The following is a 21,786-nucleotide window of genomic DNA, read 5'->3' on the forward strand; positions in this document are numbered from 1 at the left end:
AAATGATCAAGTTTGCAAGATTAACAAATGGAAGATGTAGTGACAACAAATAGTGGCCTGATTGGGCAAGTGGCAGTTCCTTCAGCTGGCCATCCTAATTGTTAAGCCCTGTGAAACTAGCACAGCTCTATATGTTGCCTGGGACAATGGTCAGTTATGAGGTTTAGTGGTCATTATACAAAAATATTTGGCCGCAGATTGCATTGATTGATCATTTAAAGTCAAGTATTACAGAGAGCTGTGTAATAAAGAGAGGTTTATAACACATCTTTATATTCTGGCTTTCTGATTTTAGTGCTGGCAGACAACCTGAAGTCCAATCCAGGGATCAAGTGGCAGTACTTCAGCTCAGAAGAGGGCATTTTCACTGTGTTTCCTGCTCACAAGTTCCACTGCAAGAGCACATATGAGCACAGGATGAGGTACAAAGAGCACACATACACTGATGTATCACAGTACTTAGGGCATTCTTGGCAATGAGACAATTTTTTGTTGGCTTTCCTCTTAAAATATTAAAATAACACACTTTCATACACACCAACTGGGTAGATATTTGTGTCAGCACAGTTCATTTGAAATGAGCTATTTAGAAACGAGACCAATCAAAAACATCTAAAGCTTTGTCTAAAGTTTCATTTGACCTTGTCTTCAATATATGTTAAAAGTTAGTTTTTTTATTGTCCACTTAAAGGAATAGTTTACCATTAAGACATGAAGATTTTCTCTGAAAATTACTTTAATTCTGGGTTTGTTGTTTCTCACCAAAACCTTTTGTATACTTTTAGAAGACTTGCTTTTTAGAATATGATGCCGGAGTCACCTGGACTACTTTTATGATGATATTAAAACGAAAGACTGCGATATTCATTAAAACATCACCATTTGCATTTCCCATAAGAAATGCATATGGGTTTGAATGACATGAGTAAATAATGACATAATTTACATATTTCGGTGAAATGTCCCTTTAACTGTAAAACATTTCGGCCAGAATCTTTGTACTCATTTGTTAAAAAATAATTCTGTTGTAATTTTCTCCTTGAAACTGTCAAATGTTATTGCTTAATTTTTTTTTTTTTTCTCTTTATGGTAACATTTCACCACTTTAGGCTGGAGATCATTGGGAGGGTTATTTATTCCATTACCAAGAGCTCAAAATCTGTATCTCTGGAAGTTGACCACCCTCTTCATCTATCTGTCACGAGCACTTCCGGGTTTGCCATCTTGTGTGGCAGGGCATATATTACATTCTTGGGAGGCCTTTAGGTCTGTTTAACATAGTTACAATAGGCCTCATGCCCTTGACTGGAATGCAGGGTCGCCCAACTAAAGCCTGCTGGAATCTGCCACCCAGTGTTATGGGCACTATGTACCAGTGCTGAAAGACGGACTAATTTTTGCAGCAGTTCCCTCAGCTTCTCTCCTCCTGCTGCAGATAAACTTTCAATTAAAAGGGAATATGTATTTTTATAGGAATCGAAATTGCAGGACACAATGTGTAACACACTCAAAATTTTATAATTTTTGTGCTCAACCAAAAAACCCAAAAACAAAATAAAAACAAAAAACAGCAAGACATGTTGATTGACAACGACAAAGTTAAATGTCGCTCTGATGTAGCACTTGGTTTTCACATAACGAAAGCCTCAGAGTTGTCTGATACTAGGTGATTTTACTGAAGAACCTTTTCACAGAATTTGGCCACATTAATTTGCCAAAAATTGTTGGTTGCTGAAAAATTTAAATGCATCAAGAATCATTTTTGAATCATGACTTTCTGAATCAAAGTTCAATCGAATCGTAAGGTGCCTAAGGAATCCCATCTGCGATATTAAGGGAATATGGCTGTCATTGTAACTGCTTTTGTTGAATTCTAGTTAGCTTTCTCAAAATGCTTCCAAAAGCAACACAATAGAAAGCAGGATCTCTTGCACAAACACTGTAGTGAGGAGACTGGGAATAAGGCCAGGACAGCATTTGACGCCTTGCCATTAGAGTACAGGAAAAGCCGTTCTGCAAGGTTCATACGTCTAATAAATAAAGCTGTAAATCTTTGTGTGTTTGTGTGTTGGCAGGCCCATTTATGTTTCAGCAGTAAGGCCGCAGTCCAAGCATATAGTGGTGATCTTAGACCATGGTGCCTCTGTCACTGAGACCCAGCTCCAGATCGCCCGTGATGCTGCACTTATTATCCTTAACTCCATCAATGAGCATGATAAGGTAAGGAAAGATTTCAGCTTCACTCTGGGTGACGTTGTCGAGTTCTGTCTTGACAGAAACATAGAACATCTGCTTGCTTTGGTGATGACATTTGCTTACTTTCTCTCAGATCTCTGTGTTGACAATAGCAGACACGGTACGTTCTTGCTCTTTGGATCAGTGCTATAAAAGTTTCCTCTCACCTGCTACCAGTGAGACTAAGAGGAAGATGAGCACCTTCATCAACAATATGAAAGCTTCTGACAGCCCTACACAACATGCGCTGGGCTTCCAGAAAGCCTTTCAGCTGTTGAGGAACACAAGTAATGTCTTCAGACAGCTGACTAGTAAGAGATAAAGCTTATGTACATTGGGTTGTTTATCAACAGCACATGTAATTTCTTGTAAACCTCAAAAATCAGTTAACCCAGCCATAAATGGTTAGCTGGTCTTCCAACCTCATAAATGGTTAGCTGGTCTTCCAACCTTGCTGTTTACTGGTTTTAGAGGGTTTTTGGGTACTAGCTGGCCAACCAGTTAAACACCAGATTGACCAGGTTCAGATTAGCTTAAGACCAGCTTGGCCAGGCTGGGAGATCAGCTAAACAAGCTTAAATGAGCTAAGACCAGCAGGGTTTAGCGTTTGAAAATTCTGATTCTGTACTTTTCTATATCTTTACCTCTCACTCCAACTTAACTATGATTTATTATGATACAATATTCTTGATTGCACATTAATTTATATAACATATGTTTAGTTCAGTCATGATTAATCTCCGAATACATTTTAATATATTAAAATGGATATGACAAGTTACTAGGTTTGGTCTTCACAGGCTAGATTGTTTGCACTGCTGCTTTGGAGCAAGTACAAATACTTTCTACTGCTATACACACAGACATGCTGTGTAAAGCATGTTAGACATGCTGCTCAGTTAGACTTACTGTACATAAGACATGCTGCACAATTGGACATTCTTACAATCCTTATGAAGCAGATTTAGACAGTGGTGCTGGGGAGGAGGAGGGTTTTAGTGAGAAAACTCTTGTAGTGCGCTGTAGTGAAACCAACTTATCTGCAAACAACAGAGGTATTTTAAACTAGACAAAAAAAGGAGCACACTAGTTGATTGGCTAACAGATTACACCATGTAGAGTTTCATGACTAAACTTAGTTATACATGACTTACTTGTCAGTAGATTCCATGTGGTTAATTGTTATATTTGATACATGAATTAAATTATATATACATCTTTCCCCTTAAAGACACCGACATGGCGATTATCTACCTGTCGTCGGGCATCACCTCAAGAGACTCATCAGAGCACGAAAAGAGAGCAACCCTGAGCGTCGTCAAAGAGGAAAACCGCCACCTCAACAACTCCGTCATGATCCTCACCTACGCTCTTATGAACGGTGAGATGTCGCCACGGTGTGGTGCTTTTTAGTGCCTCTGTCTCGTAGCCTTCTTGCAAAATCATAGGTGAACACCTGTGTCCACGTTTGAGCTTTTACAAAACATGCACAGCTGTTTCTACAGCTCTTCATCTTCCTTCTCATCTTTGTGTGTATGTTTGTATGTTTGCCTGTCTGTCATATGAAACCTCTCTCCATTATTACTGTCCTCAGCTGTCTCTGTCTCTGCATGTATTAGCCTGTCATTAGCTTACATTAGTTTGGCATCATGAAAATGTAAATGCTAATCATCTAAAACGAAGAAAAAGAACATCGACAATACACCAAAGGCCACTGAGAAAGAGTGAGAAAGGTCTTTTTTTGTGCATTAGATAACTCAGAGATATGATTCGAGTTGGTTAACATGGCAGGGTAGCAGAGGGTTACGCTACTTTTATTCAGGCATTGTGAAGCTCTGGAGTACACACAGATTTGTACTGCTAGTCAAGGGAATCACTCATATTTCCCTGATATTTGAAGTCTGGTTAATTTATGACAAGTTAGATTATATTCACTTGTTAAAGGCTGTTTCAAATAAATAGATTGAAGTGGTGAAATTCTCTCGTCCGGTCCAATAACATTCAACAGAATTAACTTTTAATGACTGAACGCCTCCAATTTGGCCTTTTCCTCTGTCTAAAACCACCATTGTGAACAGAGCAAAACACATTAAGTGTGATTTCATATCTGTGGTTAAGTAATCCATCTGAGATATCAAGGGCTTTCTTATCACTGTGCTGCACTCCAAATTCTTTACAAAAAACAATTTCTGTGATATCTGTAAAATTGGGATAGTAGGCAGATTGAGGTTGCTGTGGGCTCTGCTCTAAAACCTTCAGAACTACCTTGTTGTGTATTGTCTAAACAGGCAGCTGCCTTCTAAGGCAGCGTCCTAAACTAAAAGGATTCTAAGGCCACATCCACACTAATACTTTTAATTGAAAGCACATTAATTTTGCTACATTTACCTCTCATTTTCACTGGAACAGTGCTTTCCTCTACTGGAAATGAAGACTTTCGAAAACGCTCTCTAATACCACATACTTTGAAAAATGATGTTGTTAAGAAATGGAAAATGAAAACGTGTAAGTGTGTATATGGCCTCAGTAACTGATTTTGAATGCTCTACATAGACAGTATGTTCTGCTCACTACAATTGTACAGAGTGGTTATCTGAGTTACCATAGCCTTTCTGTCAGCTTGAACCAGTCTGGCCATTCTCCATTGACCTCTCTCATCAACAAGGCGTCAACAAGGCGTTTCTGTTTGCAGAAGTGCCGTTCACTGGATGTTTTTTGTTTTGGCACCATTCTGAGACAGTTGTGCGTAAAAATCCCAAGAGATCAGCAGTTACAGAAATACTCAATCCAGCCTGTCTGGCACCAACAGTCATGCCACGGTTGAAATCACTGAGATCACAATTTTTCCCCATTCTGATGGGGAACATTAACTGATGCTCCTGACCCGTATCTGCATGATTTTGTGCATTGCACTGCTGCCACATGATTAGCTGATTATATAATCATATGAAGTAGGTGCAAGGTGTTCCTCAAATTGGTCAGTAAGTGTTTTTTTTTTTTTCTTGTGGCCCATCTTGGTTGAATGTTTCACTAAACTTGTGACTTAGTGCAATTCTTGGATTGATCCTCAAAGCATACATATGATGCTGCCTTAAAATCTGGCCAAAACGAGTTATTTTAGAAGGCAGCTTTATTTCACTACTTACCTTTTGAATATGCATGGGAACAAGTACCCTAGTAATGGCTAAAATCTTACGTCTTGAGCATCAGTAGCCGCATTTCTACTGTCGGGCCAAATAAGGGGGTACTAGTGCATGCCAGGGCCAGTTGCGTTCCCACTGTCACTTTCAGAGTTTCATCACGCATCCTCAGGACTTCATCGGTGCCAAGCACCTTTGGCCCGCCAGTTACCCTTGTAAGAAGGCCATCTGGGTATTGAAGTGGGGACATTGTCAAATGCGGATTTTTGCTGAGTCAGGTTTTGATTTCCACCAAGCAAACACCAAAATAAGCAAACAAATGGCAGCTTTAGTCTCCACCGTGTTCATTTCAAGGGCTAGCTAGTTTCCAGAGTCTGATACCTCAGCTTGAGCTTCCCTCTTGCATGTGAAATGGGCGGGGTGTGTGATATTGGCACCAGGGCGGTGTATTAAAAGCGGGTTTTAGGGCAACGCTGCAGGGCTATTGACCCGATGATGGGAATGCAGATCAATTTTGGTCTCACGGCTCGAGGTCCGAGGCTATTGGCCCCCTGCTGACTAGTTGATAGCCCTGGCTCGCATTGGCCTGATACTGGAAAAGTTGCTATTGACTGCTTGCAGCATTTCTTTCTTTCTTTCTTTTCTTTTTTTTTTTTTGGAGAACTCAAGATTACTAAAATGTCCATTCCTACTTATGAAAGCCTCTGTGTCAGGAGGACACCTATGATGCCTTTAAATTCAGTCTAGTTAGGTAGCTCACTAGGTTGTGGAACAGAGCTCATGTGTTTGGAGAGATAATCTTTCTTTTAATTATTGTTACTTAGGTTTTGTCACAGCTAGAGTTAGGTTCTCATTTACAGTCTCTCCTCTTTCTGTTCCCCCATCTTTTGTACCATCATTCTCAGATGGAGTAACAGGACTCAAGGAGTTGGCCTTCTTGCGAGACCTGGCTGAGCAGAACTCTGTGAAATATGGTATTCCGGATCGTTCCCCGCTGCCCGTCGTGAAGGGCAGTATGATGGTCCTGAACCAGCTCAGTAACCTGGAGACCACTGTGGGCCGCTTCTACATCAACCTGCCCAACCGAATGATCGACGTGGCCACCTTTAGCTTGCCTTACGCAGACCAGATGGGAGATGGTAAATTGTGATCCTGCTGTTGCCGTAAAGCTCATGTCTTGCACATTCCGTCTGGCATACTGTGTGCAGTCTAAAGACCTCAGCAGAAATGACACTTCACTAGACAGTTTCCATGGCACTATATAGTGTGAATTTAAACTATAAGCAAAGCCAAAAAACAAGTGCAAAGTCTGTTCTTATGAGACTGCTAGAGACGGCTACATTCCCCTTAGTAGTTTGACGAGGTTAATCAATGATTCTGTCTGTATATGTTGAAGACATCAAGATTAACCTTTGATATCCTTTATATGCAGAGGGTTGCTTGAGTAGTATCAGTCGCACACAAATACAGAATTAAATTGAGTTTAAAGGACAATAGAGTCATGACACACTGAATGTCGCCACTGAGTAATTTTAAATAATAATCCTAGAAATGCAGAGTTATGCAGTTTAATTTTGGAGCATTCAGATATATAGAGTGGGATTCAAAAGTCTGTGACCACTAGAGCAAATGCTTCTATTTTGCTTTATTTTATTTTTATTTATTTTGTCTCAATAAAAACTTATATTGTCCTAAAAATATACAGTAGTTTAAAAAAAAAAAAAGTTGCTATGGGGACACCTTGAAAGGAACTTCCTCTATTTTCTCTTGGAGGTTTCATTATGACCGTCAGTCGCCCATGCTACTTTGGGAACCTGTTGCTGGGTGTAGTTGGAGTGGATGTGAATCTGGCATACATACTGGAGGATGTCACGTACTACCAGGACTCCCTGGCCTCATATACCTTCCTCATAGACAATAAAGGTATGGAGGTGCACGTGCAGTTTTTTTTCTGATCTGAGATCCAGGTGATTCTATGATAAGAGCCAAAATGTCTTATTGTGTAACAGTGGAATTGCTGCAAATCTGTTCCACTCACTTCAGCTTTACTTTCTAAATTCATCCTAAGTTGTGTGGTCTGATCTTCAATAACTCAAAAATGCTGTACTGAAAGCCATTACCCTTTTGCGGTTCAATAGGGAGAATCAGCTATCCCACGTTGGATGGCTCAGAGCCAACATGGCTGACATCATGCCAGTTTCTTAAAGTAGGAACAGCAGAACTCTTGATGTATGATACCTTATGAGTCAGTGGATTTGAACTTATTAGCGAGAAGGGACTTATAGTGGAGGTATTTTAGAAATGTATGTAATCAGTGACTATGTGTAAGCAGCATATGTATCTAACATAATTCTGTATTTTTAGCAAGCAGAATTATTAGCTAAAATTTCCATTTGGTGTCACCATTGCCCTGTTCTGGGCTGATTTTTAGTCCCAGTACATCTCTGACAGATCATTTAGCACTTTTAAGAACAGTTCTTTTAGTTACATTTTAAAGGAAAGGAACTGTGTGTTTTGCATTTGTCTTTAAAGTAATAATAACAATAAAAAATACTTTCAATCAGAAATTTTCTTGATTCAGTCTTTGTTTAAAGAATTGTGAATCAAACTGAACCATGAGTTCAGTATCATGAACCCAACCGAATCATGAGATGAGAAAATCGTTACATCCCTAATAAATAATATGCATACTTCCAAGTAATTCCATGACTTTCCCCAACATGCTGAATTCTCTCTTAATTTACATAGTACAGTTAATCTGTTATTAATAGGTATTAAAAGAATTAGATAAGTCCACCAGTAACTGGCTTTTCAGGGCTAAAAGGGTGTGTTTTATAACATATGTAATAAAATGAGGGTGACGATCTGTTCCTGAGAGGATAGAGAGTATGTCCTAATAGCTGAGATAATGAAGTGCCACCCGCTGTCTCCAGCTGTTCAGTATAGAGACGTGCTAGCACTGCCTCTCAGATTCTTTGATTCTTAACACCAGAAGAACTTACCAAACAAGTAGAATGTGGGGAAGTTTGAATGTTTATGGTTCAAAACATATTTGAATATATGTGGACCTCAAGTGAAAAAAATAAAATAAAATTATATGTGGTGTTTTCACATGAATTTTGCAGAAAAAAAATTACATCAACCCAGTCATGTGGTGATAAATACATTTTTTTATTATAAGATAATTCTGGATCCAACAGCACATTCTAAGGGCTAGTATTTGGGAATAGTGTTTTACCCCAGAAATACTAAAACGGTTTTGCAGTTATGAGTAACTGGCTTCTGTACGTTAATGTCACTCATTTTTTAACTTCTTTCAGGATACACCCTCATGCATCCATCACTCACCCGTCCCTACCTGATGACTGAAGCTCCACTGCACACAGACATCATTCACTATGAGAACATCCCAGGGTTTGCAGCTGTGCGTCAAAACATCCTCAGGTGAGGAATCATGGAAATTGTTCTATATTTAGATGATTTGTGGTAAAAGTAAACTTTTCAAATAGCTATTCATAGAGACATGGGTATTTGTAGTTGCTGCGTGTTGCTGTGGTGTGTTGCTAACATGGTTACTAAGCTCATGCTGTGTGTTTCTTGTTAGTCTACCTCTGGGGAGTCAGGTCATTGCTGTGCCTGTCAACTCCTCTCTGTCCTGGCACATGAACCGCCTGCGTGATCCCAGGCAAGATGCCTACAATGTCAGCTATGCCTGGAAACTGGTACGATATTTCTCCATGGTGGCACAAACTTTGTTTTAAAGCAGACGAAGGGAAACCAGACTGTGCAGAATCAATGTTTATACTACTCTCTGTCTGTCCATTTTACTGTGCATGAGTGTTATTTTGTGATTTATTTATTCTTGTCTTTAATTTTTAGCTGATTTGGGAATTCTATCAAGATTTTTTATTTATAGTCTCCTTACCTCACTTACATTGATCGGATTTGCAGGTCCAGGACACCTCCTTCATCCTCTGCATAGTGTATGTTCAACCAGAGATCCCAGTGAAACAGTTGAAAAATCTGAACACAGCCCCCAGCAGCAAGCTTCTGTACCACCGGCTGGATCTGCTGGGACAGCCCAGCTCCTGCCTTCACTTTAAACAGCTTGCTACAGTTGGTAAGCTAGGACAAAACATCAATCTATTCATTTCGTTTGAATATTTTTATTTATAATGAAATAAAGTATATTCTTATTGGTATTTCCCTAAGCAATTAGTATTCTCATGGCTTTTTGGACATTGTTTGAAGCTCCATGTAAATGCCATGGTATATGAATAGGATAATTGTAAAATTCATAGTTCTGGTCCTGAATGCTAAGTGGTCAATACAGCATTCTAGACGTGCTAAAATACACATTATAAAGTAGATACTTCTGAATCTAAATTCTGATTGCGTGAGCCGCGTTTGAAGCAGTTGTAAAATTATTGTAAATGTACACCTGAGAGCACACACTCTATATTAAAGTGCCAAGTTGCTATGTTGCTTGGCACGTGTAAACAGCCTACTGTTCTCCTTTGAACTACATTACTTGACCGAAGAATTGTTTATTCCGACAATAACAGTTAACAATACATTTTACTGGTGTCTTTTATTATAGTGTTATTGCAGCCGTTATACTGTATAAAAGCAGTAAGCCACTCAAGTCTGTGCTTAGCGGTGATTTCACTGCAAAAAAAACAAACAAAAAAACACTGTAATGCATGGCCTCTTGTGGCTTATTACTTTAACATACAGTATTAACAGCTATGATGCAAAATAGCTGTTCACCATATCACTGCGCAGTATGGAGCCCCTTAGAGGACAGGGGAGGAATTTTGTTCTGAAATAGTTTTGCATGCCCTCGCAAAAAGTTTTGCAATCCCTCAAAATAGTTTGCGTTCCCTCGCAATAAGTTTTGTGTGCCCTCAAAATAGTTTTGCATTCCCTCGCAATAAATTTACCATGGTTTTACTATAGTAACCATATTTTAACCTTGATATTCATAGTAAAACCATAGTAATTATACAGGAAAATGAAAACTATGGTAAGAAAAATCGTAATTTTGTGGTTATGGTAAGGGCACGCAAAACTATTTCAGAAAAAAATTCCCGCCCAGTCTTCTAAGGGGCTCCGTACTGCAGCGTGCATAGTGGATTGTTAATTTTCTTTATCTTATCAGAATTTTCTTAATAAAATTGTGATCCTTAATATTTTTTTTATTATGTATTGTGTATGTATTTTTTATTATGGCTGTGCTATAGTGTACATATCTATATGTGCTATATTGTACTTCAACATTACCGTCTAATACCATCACTGTTCCATCGTTCCACCACAGTACTTTTTTGTAAGGGACCAGGAAATGATTAATAAGTGTTAGGGGCAGAACTGATTCCTCTTTGTTTTTGTCCTCAGAGAGTCCCACTGTGATGTTATCTGCTGGTAGTTTCTCCTCTCCATATGAGCATTTGAGTCAGCCAGAGACCAAGCGCATGGTGGAGCACTACACTGCCTACCTGAGTGACAACACCCGCCTCATAGCCAACCCAGGCCTGAAGGTACGGTACACACACATTGCCCATCTCAATGACGACACATTCCTCCCAGCCAAGCAGGGCCTTCAGTTGAATCAACACAACAATAAATGCCTCCACGGTCTTTCACAGTCAGTGGTCACATAGTTTGTTTTTCAGTCCAAATCACCTCAGCCTGTTGGCAATGTTCCTCTCTATAATTCTGTTTTTTTTTATCCTTCAGGATAGTTTACCAGCCTTTATATTTCTCAGATTATTGACACGTTGAATTCTTTCACAAAGTTGAATTGTTTAACAACACTGCTCCTTTTGGTCTTCCAGTCTTCTGTGAGGAACGAGGTGATGGCCACCAGTCACGTGACAGATGAATGGATGAGTCTTATGGAGATGAGTAGCCTGAACTGCTACATTGTGCGGCGTTACATAGCAACGCCCAATGGGGTGCTGCGGATTTACCCCGGTTCACTCATGGACAAAGCTTTCGACCCCACCAGGAGGCAATGGTAAGATTTGGCCCTCAGGACAGAGGTCTCCAAACTCTTATTGGGATGCTGGTGAACAATCCCACAGTCTGTTGACTAAGCTTAGAAAACTGTCAGATTCCCAAGAAGGTACTTTGTGTTAGTATGCAGCTGTGAGCACCTAGAATGTAATTTTTAAGTCATTACAATAAGGTTTTAGCATTTGATCTGGGCAAAATCCAAAAATGATCCCAAGCTTGGATCAGTTGGTAAATTGCTGTTTGAAATGTACTGTAATAATCACTGACCTTTTGCCTTTTTAGGTACCTACATGCTGTCGCCAATCCTGGTCTCATCACTTTTACTGGACCCTACCTGGATGTTGGTGGGGCGGGCTATGTGGTCACTATTAGTCACACCATACATGCCTCTAGGTTAGTAGTTTAAGTATCATATTTGACTTTGAAAGACCTATGTGCTTTGTGTATAGCATTTAAAAATTAAGGTTCAGGTAAAAGTGAACTAATGTTTTATGTTTCTCTGGCTGATGCAACAGTGATCTCGGACTTTATACTGACACCTATTGACATGGATGGAGCATCACACAAAAGAAAACATTTTTTGTTACAGATGACATTGTAGAACTACCCTATTTGCAGCTGTATTTATAACCTCTGATTAAGTTATTCCACCACAAAGTCTCTGAAAAAAAAAAAGCTTGCTGCACCATTAATTACTGCTCAGTCAGTCAGGATATGCATAAGATGTTTTTTTTTTTTATAAATGGCTACATCAAACAAACTACAAAAAAAAACAAAAAAAACCTTTAAATTTAGTTTGAAAAATTATTTCTTCACTATGTATTTCTTTATTTGTTTGCCTTACCCTTTTTAGGGTTTTAGCTAAAGAAAGTTTAGTGTACATGTTATAGATGAAGAACAACTGCCTTATCAGTCAATAGGGTTTGTGCTTTGTAGTGTGTGTGAGTGTGTAGTCATGGGTTTAAAGATGTGATGTAACTCTTTGAAGCTGGCAGCGTTCCAGAATGTCTGGTGCAGATAAAACACATTTTCCGTCCACGTTTCCCAGTCAGTACTCTCTTAAGAGAGATGTGAGCAGGTAATGTGAATGCAGAGAGTGCGATTGGAATCGTATATCTAAAGATCCATTGTTCTGACTATCGTACTCAAGATCTCCTCATGCTTCATAATGTTCATCAAAACAAATAAATCTGCCTTCTTTTCCAGCTCTCAGATGGCTTCAGGTTATACAGTAGCAGTTATGGGCATTGACTTCACTCTGCGCTACTTTTACAAAGTTTTGTTGGATCTTTTACCCATCTGCAACCAAGACAAGGGCAACAAAATCCGGTAAGGCTCTGTGTTATCATTAATGAAGGCTAAATCCAAAAACTGAAAATTGAAACTGAAATAAAAATAGTATAATTGGAAAGACTTCAACTCAATTACATTTTCAAGACTCCAAAATTAAAAGTAGAAATTTTAAACCTTTTCAAGCAGGCTTCGTTAAACGTACAAAAATGGTTATTAGCAGCCACGTTTCCACTATCGGGCCAAATGAGGGCGTGCTAGTGCATGCCAGGGCAGTTGCATTCCCACTGTCACTTCCCGGGCTTCATCGTGCCTCCATTGGTCAGATCGACGGCATCTGCTGAAACAAGGATGTGATTAAGTATATTATCACTGAACTTGTCAAGTTGTGTATCCAGCGCTCAGTGGAACACTGCAAAAATTTTCTTAAAGGTGCAATATGTAAAATTTTTCATGTAATATTCGCCTTTTATTTTGCCAATGTGTGAATAGCTTGTAACGCAACTTAAAAAAATGAGCCCTTCCCAGACTTCCTATGTTGCCTATTAAAGCCTGTAGATTGATTTACACGCCAAGGGAGCGGGTCGCTTTTGCCGGGAAAATCCAAAGGATGTGACGTTTATGTGCGCTGCCGAGAGCCTTGCCTCAGACAGTAGCTTCTCTTCCGCTATTCAACAGCATCAACAGACAGTCTGCAACACTAGGTAACGTTATCTTAGAGATGGAATCCAGCAAACGGCTGGCTCCAAACACAACACCGACTCCTACACAAACTCAGAGCAAGCCAAAAAAGAAGAACATTTACTGAATCCTGTCTGGCTAAGCGGGAACGTGATTGTGGTCGAGCGAAAACTAGAGTGAACATCGCCAGGACATTTGATTCCTGGAGGGACCTTCGTTTGGTTTTGGGGATCAGAACTGACCCTGAATTGGCGTTCTTCTTATTGGACAGGTAAGCTTACATAACTGCAAAGCATGTGAAATATAGTGCTATAAGGACTGATCTGTGTAATTTTAGCTAACTTTTGCCTGCTAACGCTGACAAATTGCAAGCTACCTTGCTTCGTAACTTTCAAATAATTTAAACAATCTTCTCTTCATACTAAAAGTCAGGTATGCTGATTCACAGTAACTGACATAATGTTAATCTGTAATTATTCAGCAAGGTAAACTACAATAATACATGAAATTAATGCTAGACATTGTTCAAGATAATGCAAAAAGACCCATTCATTAGTGTAACGTAACTTGGTTATACAGAAAATATATACAATCTATTATAAAACAATAAGACATCGATATATCAAAATGACAGTTGTGATAAAATCACATCAATATGAATTGTGTCAACATATTTATAATGTACAGTCTATTTTATAAACAGCTACTATTGTCATCCACCAAATTTAGCTAACAGCTATTGATAAAGCTGGCTAGCTAGCTAACGCCGACATAGGCTATCGTATAAATGCAGTCAATATATCATGCAAAGAAAAGTGATTACGTCAAACTACAGTCTCGCATAATCAGACCTGTATCCACACTTTGTTTTAGCCCTGTTCCAGCACTGGAGAGTCAAATATAATATACAGTCTCAAAGTTTGTAGTAAAACAATCAACTGTGTAATTTTAATTATGCTAACTTATCTGTCATCATGATGCCGGTGAATCACGTTCAGCCTCTTTGTTTTGATCATGCTCGCTCGCGTCCCTGTGGAGTGTGTGCGCGCGATCACGAGCAACAGGCTGCAGTTCACTTAACAGCCACAGGTGTCATTAATAACAAGTGTTTCTGAATCTTACATACTGCACCTTTAATTAGTATTTTTGTCTTGTTTTCCAGTAAAATTATCTAAATATTCTTAAAACAAGATATATTTACTAAACAAGCAAAAAGGAATAACATTTAAGACTTGTTTTCAGAGAAATCTGACAAAATTGAGTAAAATTTATGCTTAAAAAAAGAAAAATAATCTGCCAATTGAGTAAGAAAAATAAGCTTGTTTTCCCTTTGAATTAAGTTTATTATGTTTATTTTTATAAATAGTTTTAGCAAATAGCTTTGTTTTTTGTTTTTTAAGCATAAACCTCATTAATTTAGTTAGGTTTCTCTGAAAACAAGACAAACTATCTTATGCCATTTTGCTTGCCAAGTAAATTTATCTTGTTTTAACAATGTTTAGATATTTTTACTAGAAAACAAGACAAAAATACTAATTAAGAAATATTTTTTTTGCAGTGTACAGGTTCAGGGAGGAAATGCGGGCACAGTAAAAATCTGTTGATAGCCCTGGCTTGCACTGGCCCGGTGGTGAAAAAGCGGCAAATGGTATCACTAAAATGAAAAATGTAACACTGTTATACATATTTAAATGCATTAACTTTAGCTACCCTAAAATACAAAAACTAAAACTGAAAAAAATAAATACAAAAATACTGAAACTAGCAGTCAAAGCGAGGAAACTAACACAAACTAAATTAATTAGAATGACAAATTGAAAATACAATAGAAACAAAAACTAAATGGATAAATGCAAAACCATAATAACCCTGTTAAGGCTGTCCCACCCTTCATACCCAAACCCAACCCCCCAATTTTCCTCCACCCAACTGTTTGCCTCTTCTCAAGCCTTCAAGGGCTTGCCAAGATCCCAGGACCGGCTGTGATGTCCAGGGTAGTGCCTGAAGCTGTCGATGCCCCACAGAGGCTCTTTAAAGCTCTTTCAAATGAAACTAATCAGATTTGCTTCTGTTGGAAAAGAGGCATTCACTTAGTCTTCTCTGCGTGCCTCTAAGCCATCTATTTTAGAATAGAAAGAGATAGAGTGAGAAAGATCTGAGGTGGGGATCAAGAAAACAGTGAGGGAGAAGCGAACATTGAGAAATGAGATAAGAAAGATTTTGAGAAGGGAATGTTAAAAGTGGTAAACATATTGAAGATACTAGTTTTTTACATATCCTGTTGAAAATATGAATGGTGCTTGACCATGCAAAGGTCGATGCTACGATGCTAGGGTGTTTGGGTGGTTGCTAGTAGACTTGGGATCGATGCCTTTTTCACGCATCGATAATCAGAACATTTCCCCAGTGATTATCGATATATATCAAGATATACATTTTCATTTATATATTGGGCTGCTCGTTGCATAATAGTCTTCAAACATATTTCTCAATACAGCTTTGGTAAAGTGTGAGCGGAAGGGTAAATTAAAGGGGTCGCACACCAGATGTGTCTGGTGGACGACATGGCACTTTCCAAAATTAGAAACAATTATTTTCTATGAAGGTACGCACACACTGCCAACACTCAGCATCAAAATTCTGCAGTGCCACGCAGGGGCGTCGGACCGCAGGTAATGATGGACCTGAGTAACAGGGGCCCTCATTGGAGGGGGGCCCTTTGAAAGGCTTCATTGATATTCCATTATATTATCATTTGTTTTGTACAGTATATGTTAATAACATGCTATTGGTTGGAATAAAACATCGCAAGACTCTGTTTTCCACCTGTAAAAATTGGGAGTTCCGCTATAACCTGCCTCGTCTCCCCCCTTGTTAGCGGCACGAGGTCAAAACTGAGTACACGTCATGATGCCATTTGCTTACTCCGTTAATGTATATACAGAAATGAATCCAAAATCGGACATTCAAAAGAAAAAGGAACGGAGAAATAGCGGGAAGAAGCAGACAATTTATTTTAAGAAATGTGAGCCATTCATGTCAACATAGCTACTTCGGTGAATATTTGTTTGATATTCATGTAAATATGGTCAAAATTTACGCCTGATGCGCTAAATGCGTAAAAAAAAAATGCTTTTGGCGAGAAAAATAAAATGTAAATATTCACTAGGTATTAGGTAACATAAGCAACTACATCATTACATGATTTTCAATAATCAGATGCTTGCTTAATAATGTGACATGCACAATTGAAATCAAACTATCAACATCTACTGTAAAACATACAATATTATAATCTACTGTATTTTACTTAAGTGCAAAATTTACCATCAGATGTTTATCTATGATGCCTAACTGTTATTTTTTTCCAGAGCTCAATGAGATACATGTACAATTTTCCTCACATTAAGCCACCAAAAGAATATGTGAGGAACAAAATCACCTGTCGTTGCGCTCAGATGCCATTGGCAGTTTAAAGAGACAGTACTGATTTAGCATGTGTTCTGAGTATCAATGTAAATAATTGTAAATGGAACATTTTATGCATGTAAACAATAAATTTGGATCAAATATATATGCAAAATAATAAATGCAGTTTCAAGATATTTATTGATGGAATATATTGAATTTGACAATTTTTCAAACGCTAAAATGCAACCAATATGATGAAAAATTGACAAAATATAATTTGTAAAAGTAATATTTTAAAATTTTACCTATAAGGGTTACCTAGAAGGTTAGAAGGACCCTTCATAATTAACAGCATGAGCTGAGAAATAATTCATGTGATATTTAAGTTAAATGGAAATTGTAATCAAAATATACCAAGAATCTGGAAACCTGTAACAATACCCAGAGCAGTCCTAATTTTAAGTTAATTTTGGACCCTGTGTAAAGTTAGCAAGTTAAGACTTTCTAAAACTACCCGAGAGCAGAAATGTCTCAGGATTGACCGAAAACCCTGGCACTCTTCACATTTCAGAAATGTTACAGTGACTTTGCCAACAAGAAAACTCATAAATGTATACATGTATAATGTATTTTGTTAGTAGGATTTTTTTTATATAATATTTTGCTTGATTCAAATAAAATTTGCGTTTGGAAATAAAAAGTTGTGAATTAGCTCTTTTAAATATCCATCTAAAATGTTTATACTGGATATTATCCCCACCACAAACCCAAATTGGTCAGGAGGCCCTAAAATAGTTCTGTGCCCGGTGCCCAAAATTTGGTGTTACGCCCCTGGTGCCATGGAGTGCAACTCGCATAGTTTTCCATTAAATTCGACCCAAATCATTATCAAAGGAGAAAGATTATTTACTATAGCCATTACGTTATGTTGTGTATATGTATCTTTCATATAAACTACACAATGTATTTTCAGTTACAGGTATGTCGTTTTGTGGTTTGACAGCTTGAATGAAAGACCTATTCAATGATACAGAGAAAATGCATAATAAACGTCGCCATTTCTAATCGTTCAGTTTTCGGTTACACCAGTTTCATACACTAACCTGCACACTCATCAACTTCACTTTGTTCATTCTTTTTGTACAAAAACCTGCATAATTTTGGACTGCCATCTGCTGCGCCGCATCAGCTCGTCCAGTGTGTGTGCGTGTATGTGTGTGTGTGTGTGTGTGATACTTGATCGCGACTGTTACATGTTATGTTATATCACCCTCTTGTGGTCTCCCAATGCTATTACGCCTGACCGATAAACAGAGGTCAACTGAGTGAATTTGAAAGCACACAAATTAGGATTCTAATGAAAATTTCTGCAAATTGTAATAAATCGATGCCTCAAAAATATATCGATAAAATAACGTTCCAGTCATTAATCTATCTAGCGATATTTTATGACATCCCTAATTGCTAGGTGGTTGCTTACTGATTCTGGTTCCTAAAAATGACTTGGTCCCCACCTACAATATAAGTCCATGGGATTTCTTCCCAGTTTTTTTTTTTTTTAATCTGCCAAATGAAGATCGTAAGACAGATCACTTTCCTCAATAATTCACACGATTTGAGGTATCATTCATGTCCGTAGCATAGACTGTGTGGCACTAGTTACGCACCAAACTAAGGATTTTGAAAAATCCCTAACCCCAGGTATGAGCAATATTAATAAATATGCTTGCCATAGCAACACTACTGATGCAATATTTAATGGCCAGGGAAGAAGCAGAGTGAAAAGGAGAGAGAGTTTGAAAAATGAAAGACACTAAGGGGAGATAAGCTGATTAGAGCTGCATTCCAGACACATCCTGTTATGTTAGGAGCCAGTACCCCCATCTCCCTTCTTTTCTTTGTCTCTTTCACCCTTTTCTCTCATTCCTCTTTTCCCTCCCTATTTTTCTCTCTTCTTAACTCTGTTTTTAGCCGTTCTTCTCTCTCTTTGTCCCTCTTCACGCTCACTCTGTCTCTTTATCTCTATTTATCATTGTCCTCTGGTGCTGTGGAGGCCTCCAAAGTGTTCTTTGAGATTTTAATGCTATGGTCATTAAACAGGATTAGTGAGGCGGAATGGCCTTTAATGCCACTGCCATCACAATAGTGTGAACAATTCTGAACTTCAGATGGTACCCTGTGAACATTCAGGAAGTAAAACGTACTGTTTCTGTATTTTCATAAAGAGTAAGTCTGTTGCAGATTGCTCGGTTGACACCGTCTTGGTCTCTGTCGGTGTGTAGGTGTTTTATCATGGAGGACAGAGGCTATTTAGTGGCCCATCCAACCCTGATTGATCCCAAGGGCCACGCTCCAGCAGAACAGCAGCATATCACCCATAAGGTAAGGAATCCTGGATCATAAGCTCAAACTTTGTCTCTCGGTTAAACTAGAAAATGGGCATACCATGGCATTCTTTTGTTTTCTGTTATAGGTGCAAGCTGTTTTTGCCCTTAAGAAAAGGGAACAGTGTTTTTGTTCTTTAGCGTTATTCCATTTTAAGATTGTTTTGTTTTTTAACAATACTATGGAAGAAGCATATTTAGTTTGACATCAACTTCTTTTTCTTATGTTTTGCTTGACTTTAGGAGCCCCTAGTGGCCAATGACATTCTCAACCACCCCAACTTTGTGAAGAAGAACCTCTGTAACAGTTTCAGTGATCGCACTGTGCAACGCTTCTACAAGTTTAACACCAGCATTGTAGTGAGTGGAGTCTGTGGACAATTAATGATTTCTTGTCAGGCTACAGTAGATTCAGATTTAGTAGATTCTAATAATATAATCAATAAAATCATTGCTGATTGCAAAGCCGTATTTGTGCTATGTGAGGTTGGTCATCTTTATGCACTAATGGTATGATACTGCCACCTAGTGGATGGCATTATAATTGCAGTTGTAGCTGTCAGGAATTCTTTAACAGGAATTGCTTTCCATAACTTAAATCACCAGTTATACAAAAGCACATCTAATAATGCTTTAAAATGATAAATAATTGTAATAGTAAAAAGTATTAAATAAATAAGGGTTAGGGACAGGGTTAGTTTAGAACTGTGTGCATAGCCTGAAACACTGACTAAATCACATTTGTTTCTTGATGGCTTTCGGTGGTCTTGTTATTTTTTTTTTAAGGGTGATCTTACAAACCTAGTGCATGGCAGTCACTGCTCAAAGTACCGACTCACCCGTATCCCAGGAACCAATGCATTTGCTGGTATTGTGAATGAGACCTGTGATTCGCTGGCATTCTGTGCTTGCAGCACTGTGGATCGCCTCTGTCTTAACTGCCACAGGTACGGTTGAACTTTTGCCGGACTCTACCAGTAACATGATTTTGATTTGTTTAGGATTACAGTGCATCCAGAAAGTATTCACAGCACTTCAATTTTTCCACATTTTGTTATGTTACAGTCTTATTCCAAAATGGATTAAATTCATTATTTTCCTCAAAATTCTACAAACAATACCCCATAATGACAACGTGAAAGAAGTTTGTTTGAAATCTTTGCAAATTTATTAGAAATAAAAAACGAAAAAAAATCACATGTACATAAGTATTCACAGCCTTTGCCATGACACTCAAAATTGAGCTCAGGTGCATCCTGTTTCCACTGATCATCCTTGAGATGTTTCTACAACTTGATTGGATTCACCTGTGGTAAATTCAGTTGATTGGACATGATTTGGAAAGGCACACACCTGTCTATATAAGGTCCCACAGTTAACAGTGCATGTCAGAGCACAAACCAAGCCATGAAGTCCAAGGAATTGTCTGTAGACCTCCGAGACAGGATTGTATCGAGGCACAGATCTGGGGAAGGGTACAGAAAAATGTCTACAGCATTGAAGGTTCCAATGAGCACAGTGGCCTCCATCATCCATAAATGGAAGAAGTTTGGAACCACCAGGACTCTTCCTAGAGCTGGCCGCCCGGCCAAACTGAGCGATCGGGGGAGAAAGGCCTTAGTCAGGGAGGTGACCAAGAACCTGATGGTCACTCTGACAGAGCTCCAGTGTTTCTCTGTGGAGAGAGGAGAACCTTCCAGAAGAACAACCATCTCTGCAGCACTCCACCAATCAGGCCTGTATGGTAGAGTGGCCAGACGGAAGCCACTCCTCAGTAAAAGGCACATGACAGCCTGCCTGGAGTTTGCCAAAAGGCACCTGAAGGACTCTCAGACCATGAGAAACACAATTCTCTGGTCTGATGAAACAAAGATTGAACTCTTTGGCCTTAATGGCAAGCGTCATGTCTGGAGGAAACCAGGCACCACTCATCACCTGGCCAATACCATCCCTACAGTGAAGCATGGTGGTGGCAGCATCATGCTGTGGGGATTTTCAGCGGCAGAAACTGGGAGACTAGTCAGGATCGAGGGAAAGATGAATGCAGCAATGTACAGAGACATCCTTGATGAAAACCTGCTCCAGAGCGCTCTGGACCTCAGATTGGGGTGAAGGTTCATCTTCCAACAGGACAACGACCCTAAGCACTCAGCCATGATAACAAAGGAGTGGCTCCGGGACAACTCTGTGAATGTCATTGAGTGGCCCAGCCAGAGCCCAGACTTGAACCCGATTGAACATCTCTGGAGAGATCTGAAAATGGCTGTGCACCGACACTCCCCATCCAACCTGATGGAGCTTGAGAGGTGCTGCAATGAAGAATGGGAGAAACTGCCGAAACATAGGTGTGCCAAGCTTGTAGCATCATACTCAAAAAGACTTGAGGCTGTAATTGGTGCCAAAGGTGCTTCAACAAAGTATTGAGCAAAGGCTGTGAATACTTATGTACATGTGATTTTTTTATTTTATTATTTTTTTTTATATATATATAAATTTGCAAAGATTTCAAACAAACTTCTTTCACGTTGTCATTATGGGGTATTGTTTGTAGAATTTTGAGGAAAATAATGAATTTAATCCATTTTGGAATAAGGCTGTAACATAACAAAATGTGGAAAAAGCGAAGC

General features: G+C 38.8%; 1 protein-coding gene across 1 annotated transcript in view; it reads left to right on the forward strand.

The window, feature by feature from the left end:
* LOC127446327 (VWFA and cache domain-containing protein 1) overlaps window positions 1–21,786 on the forward strand; it is a 144,484-nt gene that overhangs the window by 103,003 nt on the left and 19,695 nt on the right. Inside the window, exons 5-20 of the mRNA XM_051707148.1 lie at window positions 296–422; window positions 2,076–2,220; window positions 2,330–2,546; window positions 3,467–3,616; window positions 6,281–6,514; window positions 7,149–7,298; window positions 8,696–8,819; window positions 8,980–9,097; window positions 9,327–9,495; window positions 10,773–10,915; window positions 11,213–11,394; window positions 11,676–11,786; window positions 12,600–12,722; window positions 19,058–19,157; window positions 19,403–19,519; window positions 19,946–20,106. Coding sequence (XP_051563108.1) covers window positions 296–422; window positions 2,076–2,220; window positions 2,330–2,546; window positions 3,467–3,616; window positions 6,281–6,514; window positions 7,149–7,298; window positions 8,696–8,819; window positions 8,980–9,097; window positions 9,327–9,495; window positions 10,773–10,915; window positions 11,213–11,394; window positions 11,676–11,786; window positions 12,600–12,722; window positions 19,058–19,157; window positions 19,403–19,519; window positions 19,946–20,106 — 2,371 coding nt within the window. The remainder of the gene's footprint in view (window positions 1–295; window positions 423–2,075; window positions 2,221–2,329; window positions 2,547–3,466; window positions 3,617–6,280; window positions 6,515–7,148; window positions 7,299–8,695; window positions 8,820–8,979; window positions 9,098–9,326; window positions 9,496–10,772; window positions 10,916–11,212; window positions 11,395–11,675; window positions 11,787–12,599; window positions 12,723–19,057; window positions 19,158–19,402; window positions 19,520–19,945; window positions 20,107–21,786) is intronic.

Source organism: Myxocyprinus asiaticus, chromosome 9 (assembly GCF_019703515.2).
Source record: "Myxocyprinus asiaticus isolate MX2 ecotype Aquarium Trade chromosome 9, UBuf_Myxa_2, whole genome shotgun sequence".
Taxonomy (NCBI): Eukaryota; Metazoa; Chordata; class Actinopteri; order Cypriniformes; family Catostomidae; genus Myxocyprinus; species Myxocyprinus asiaticus.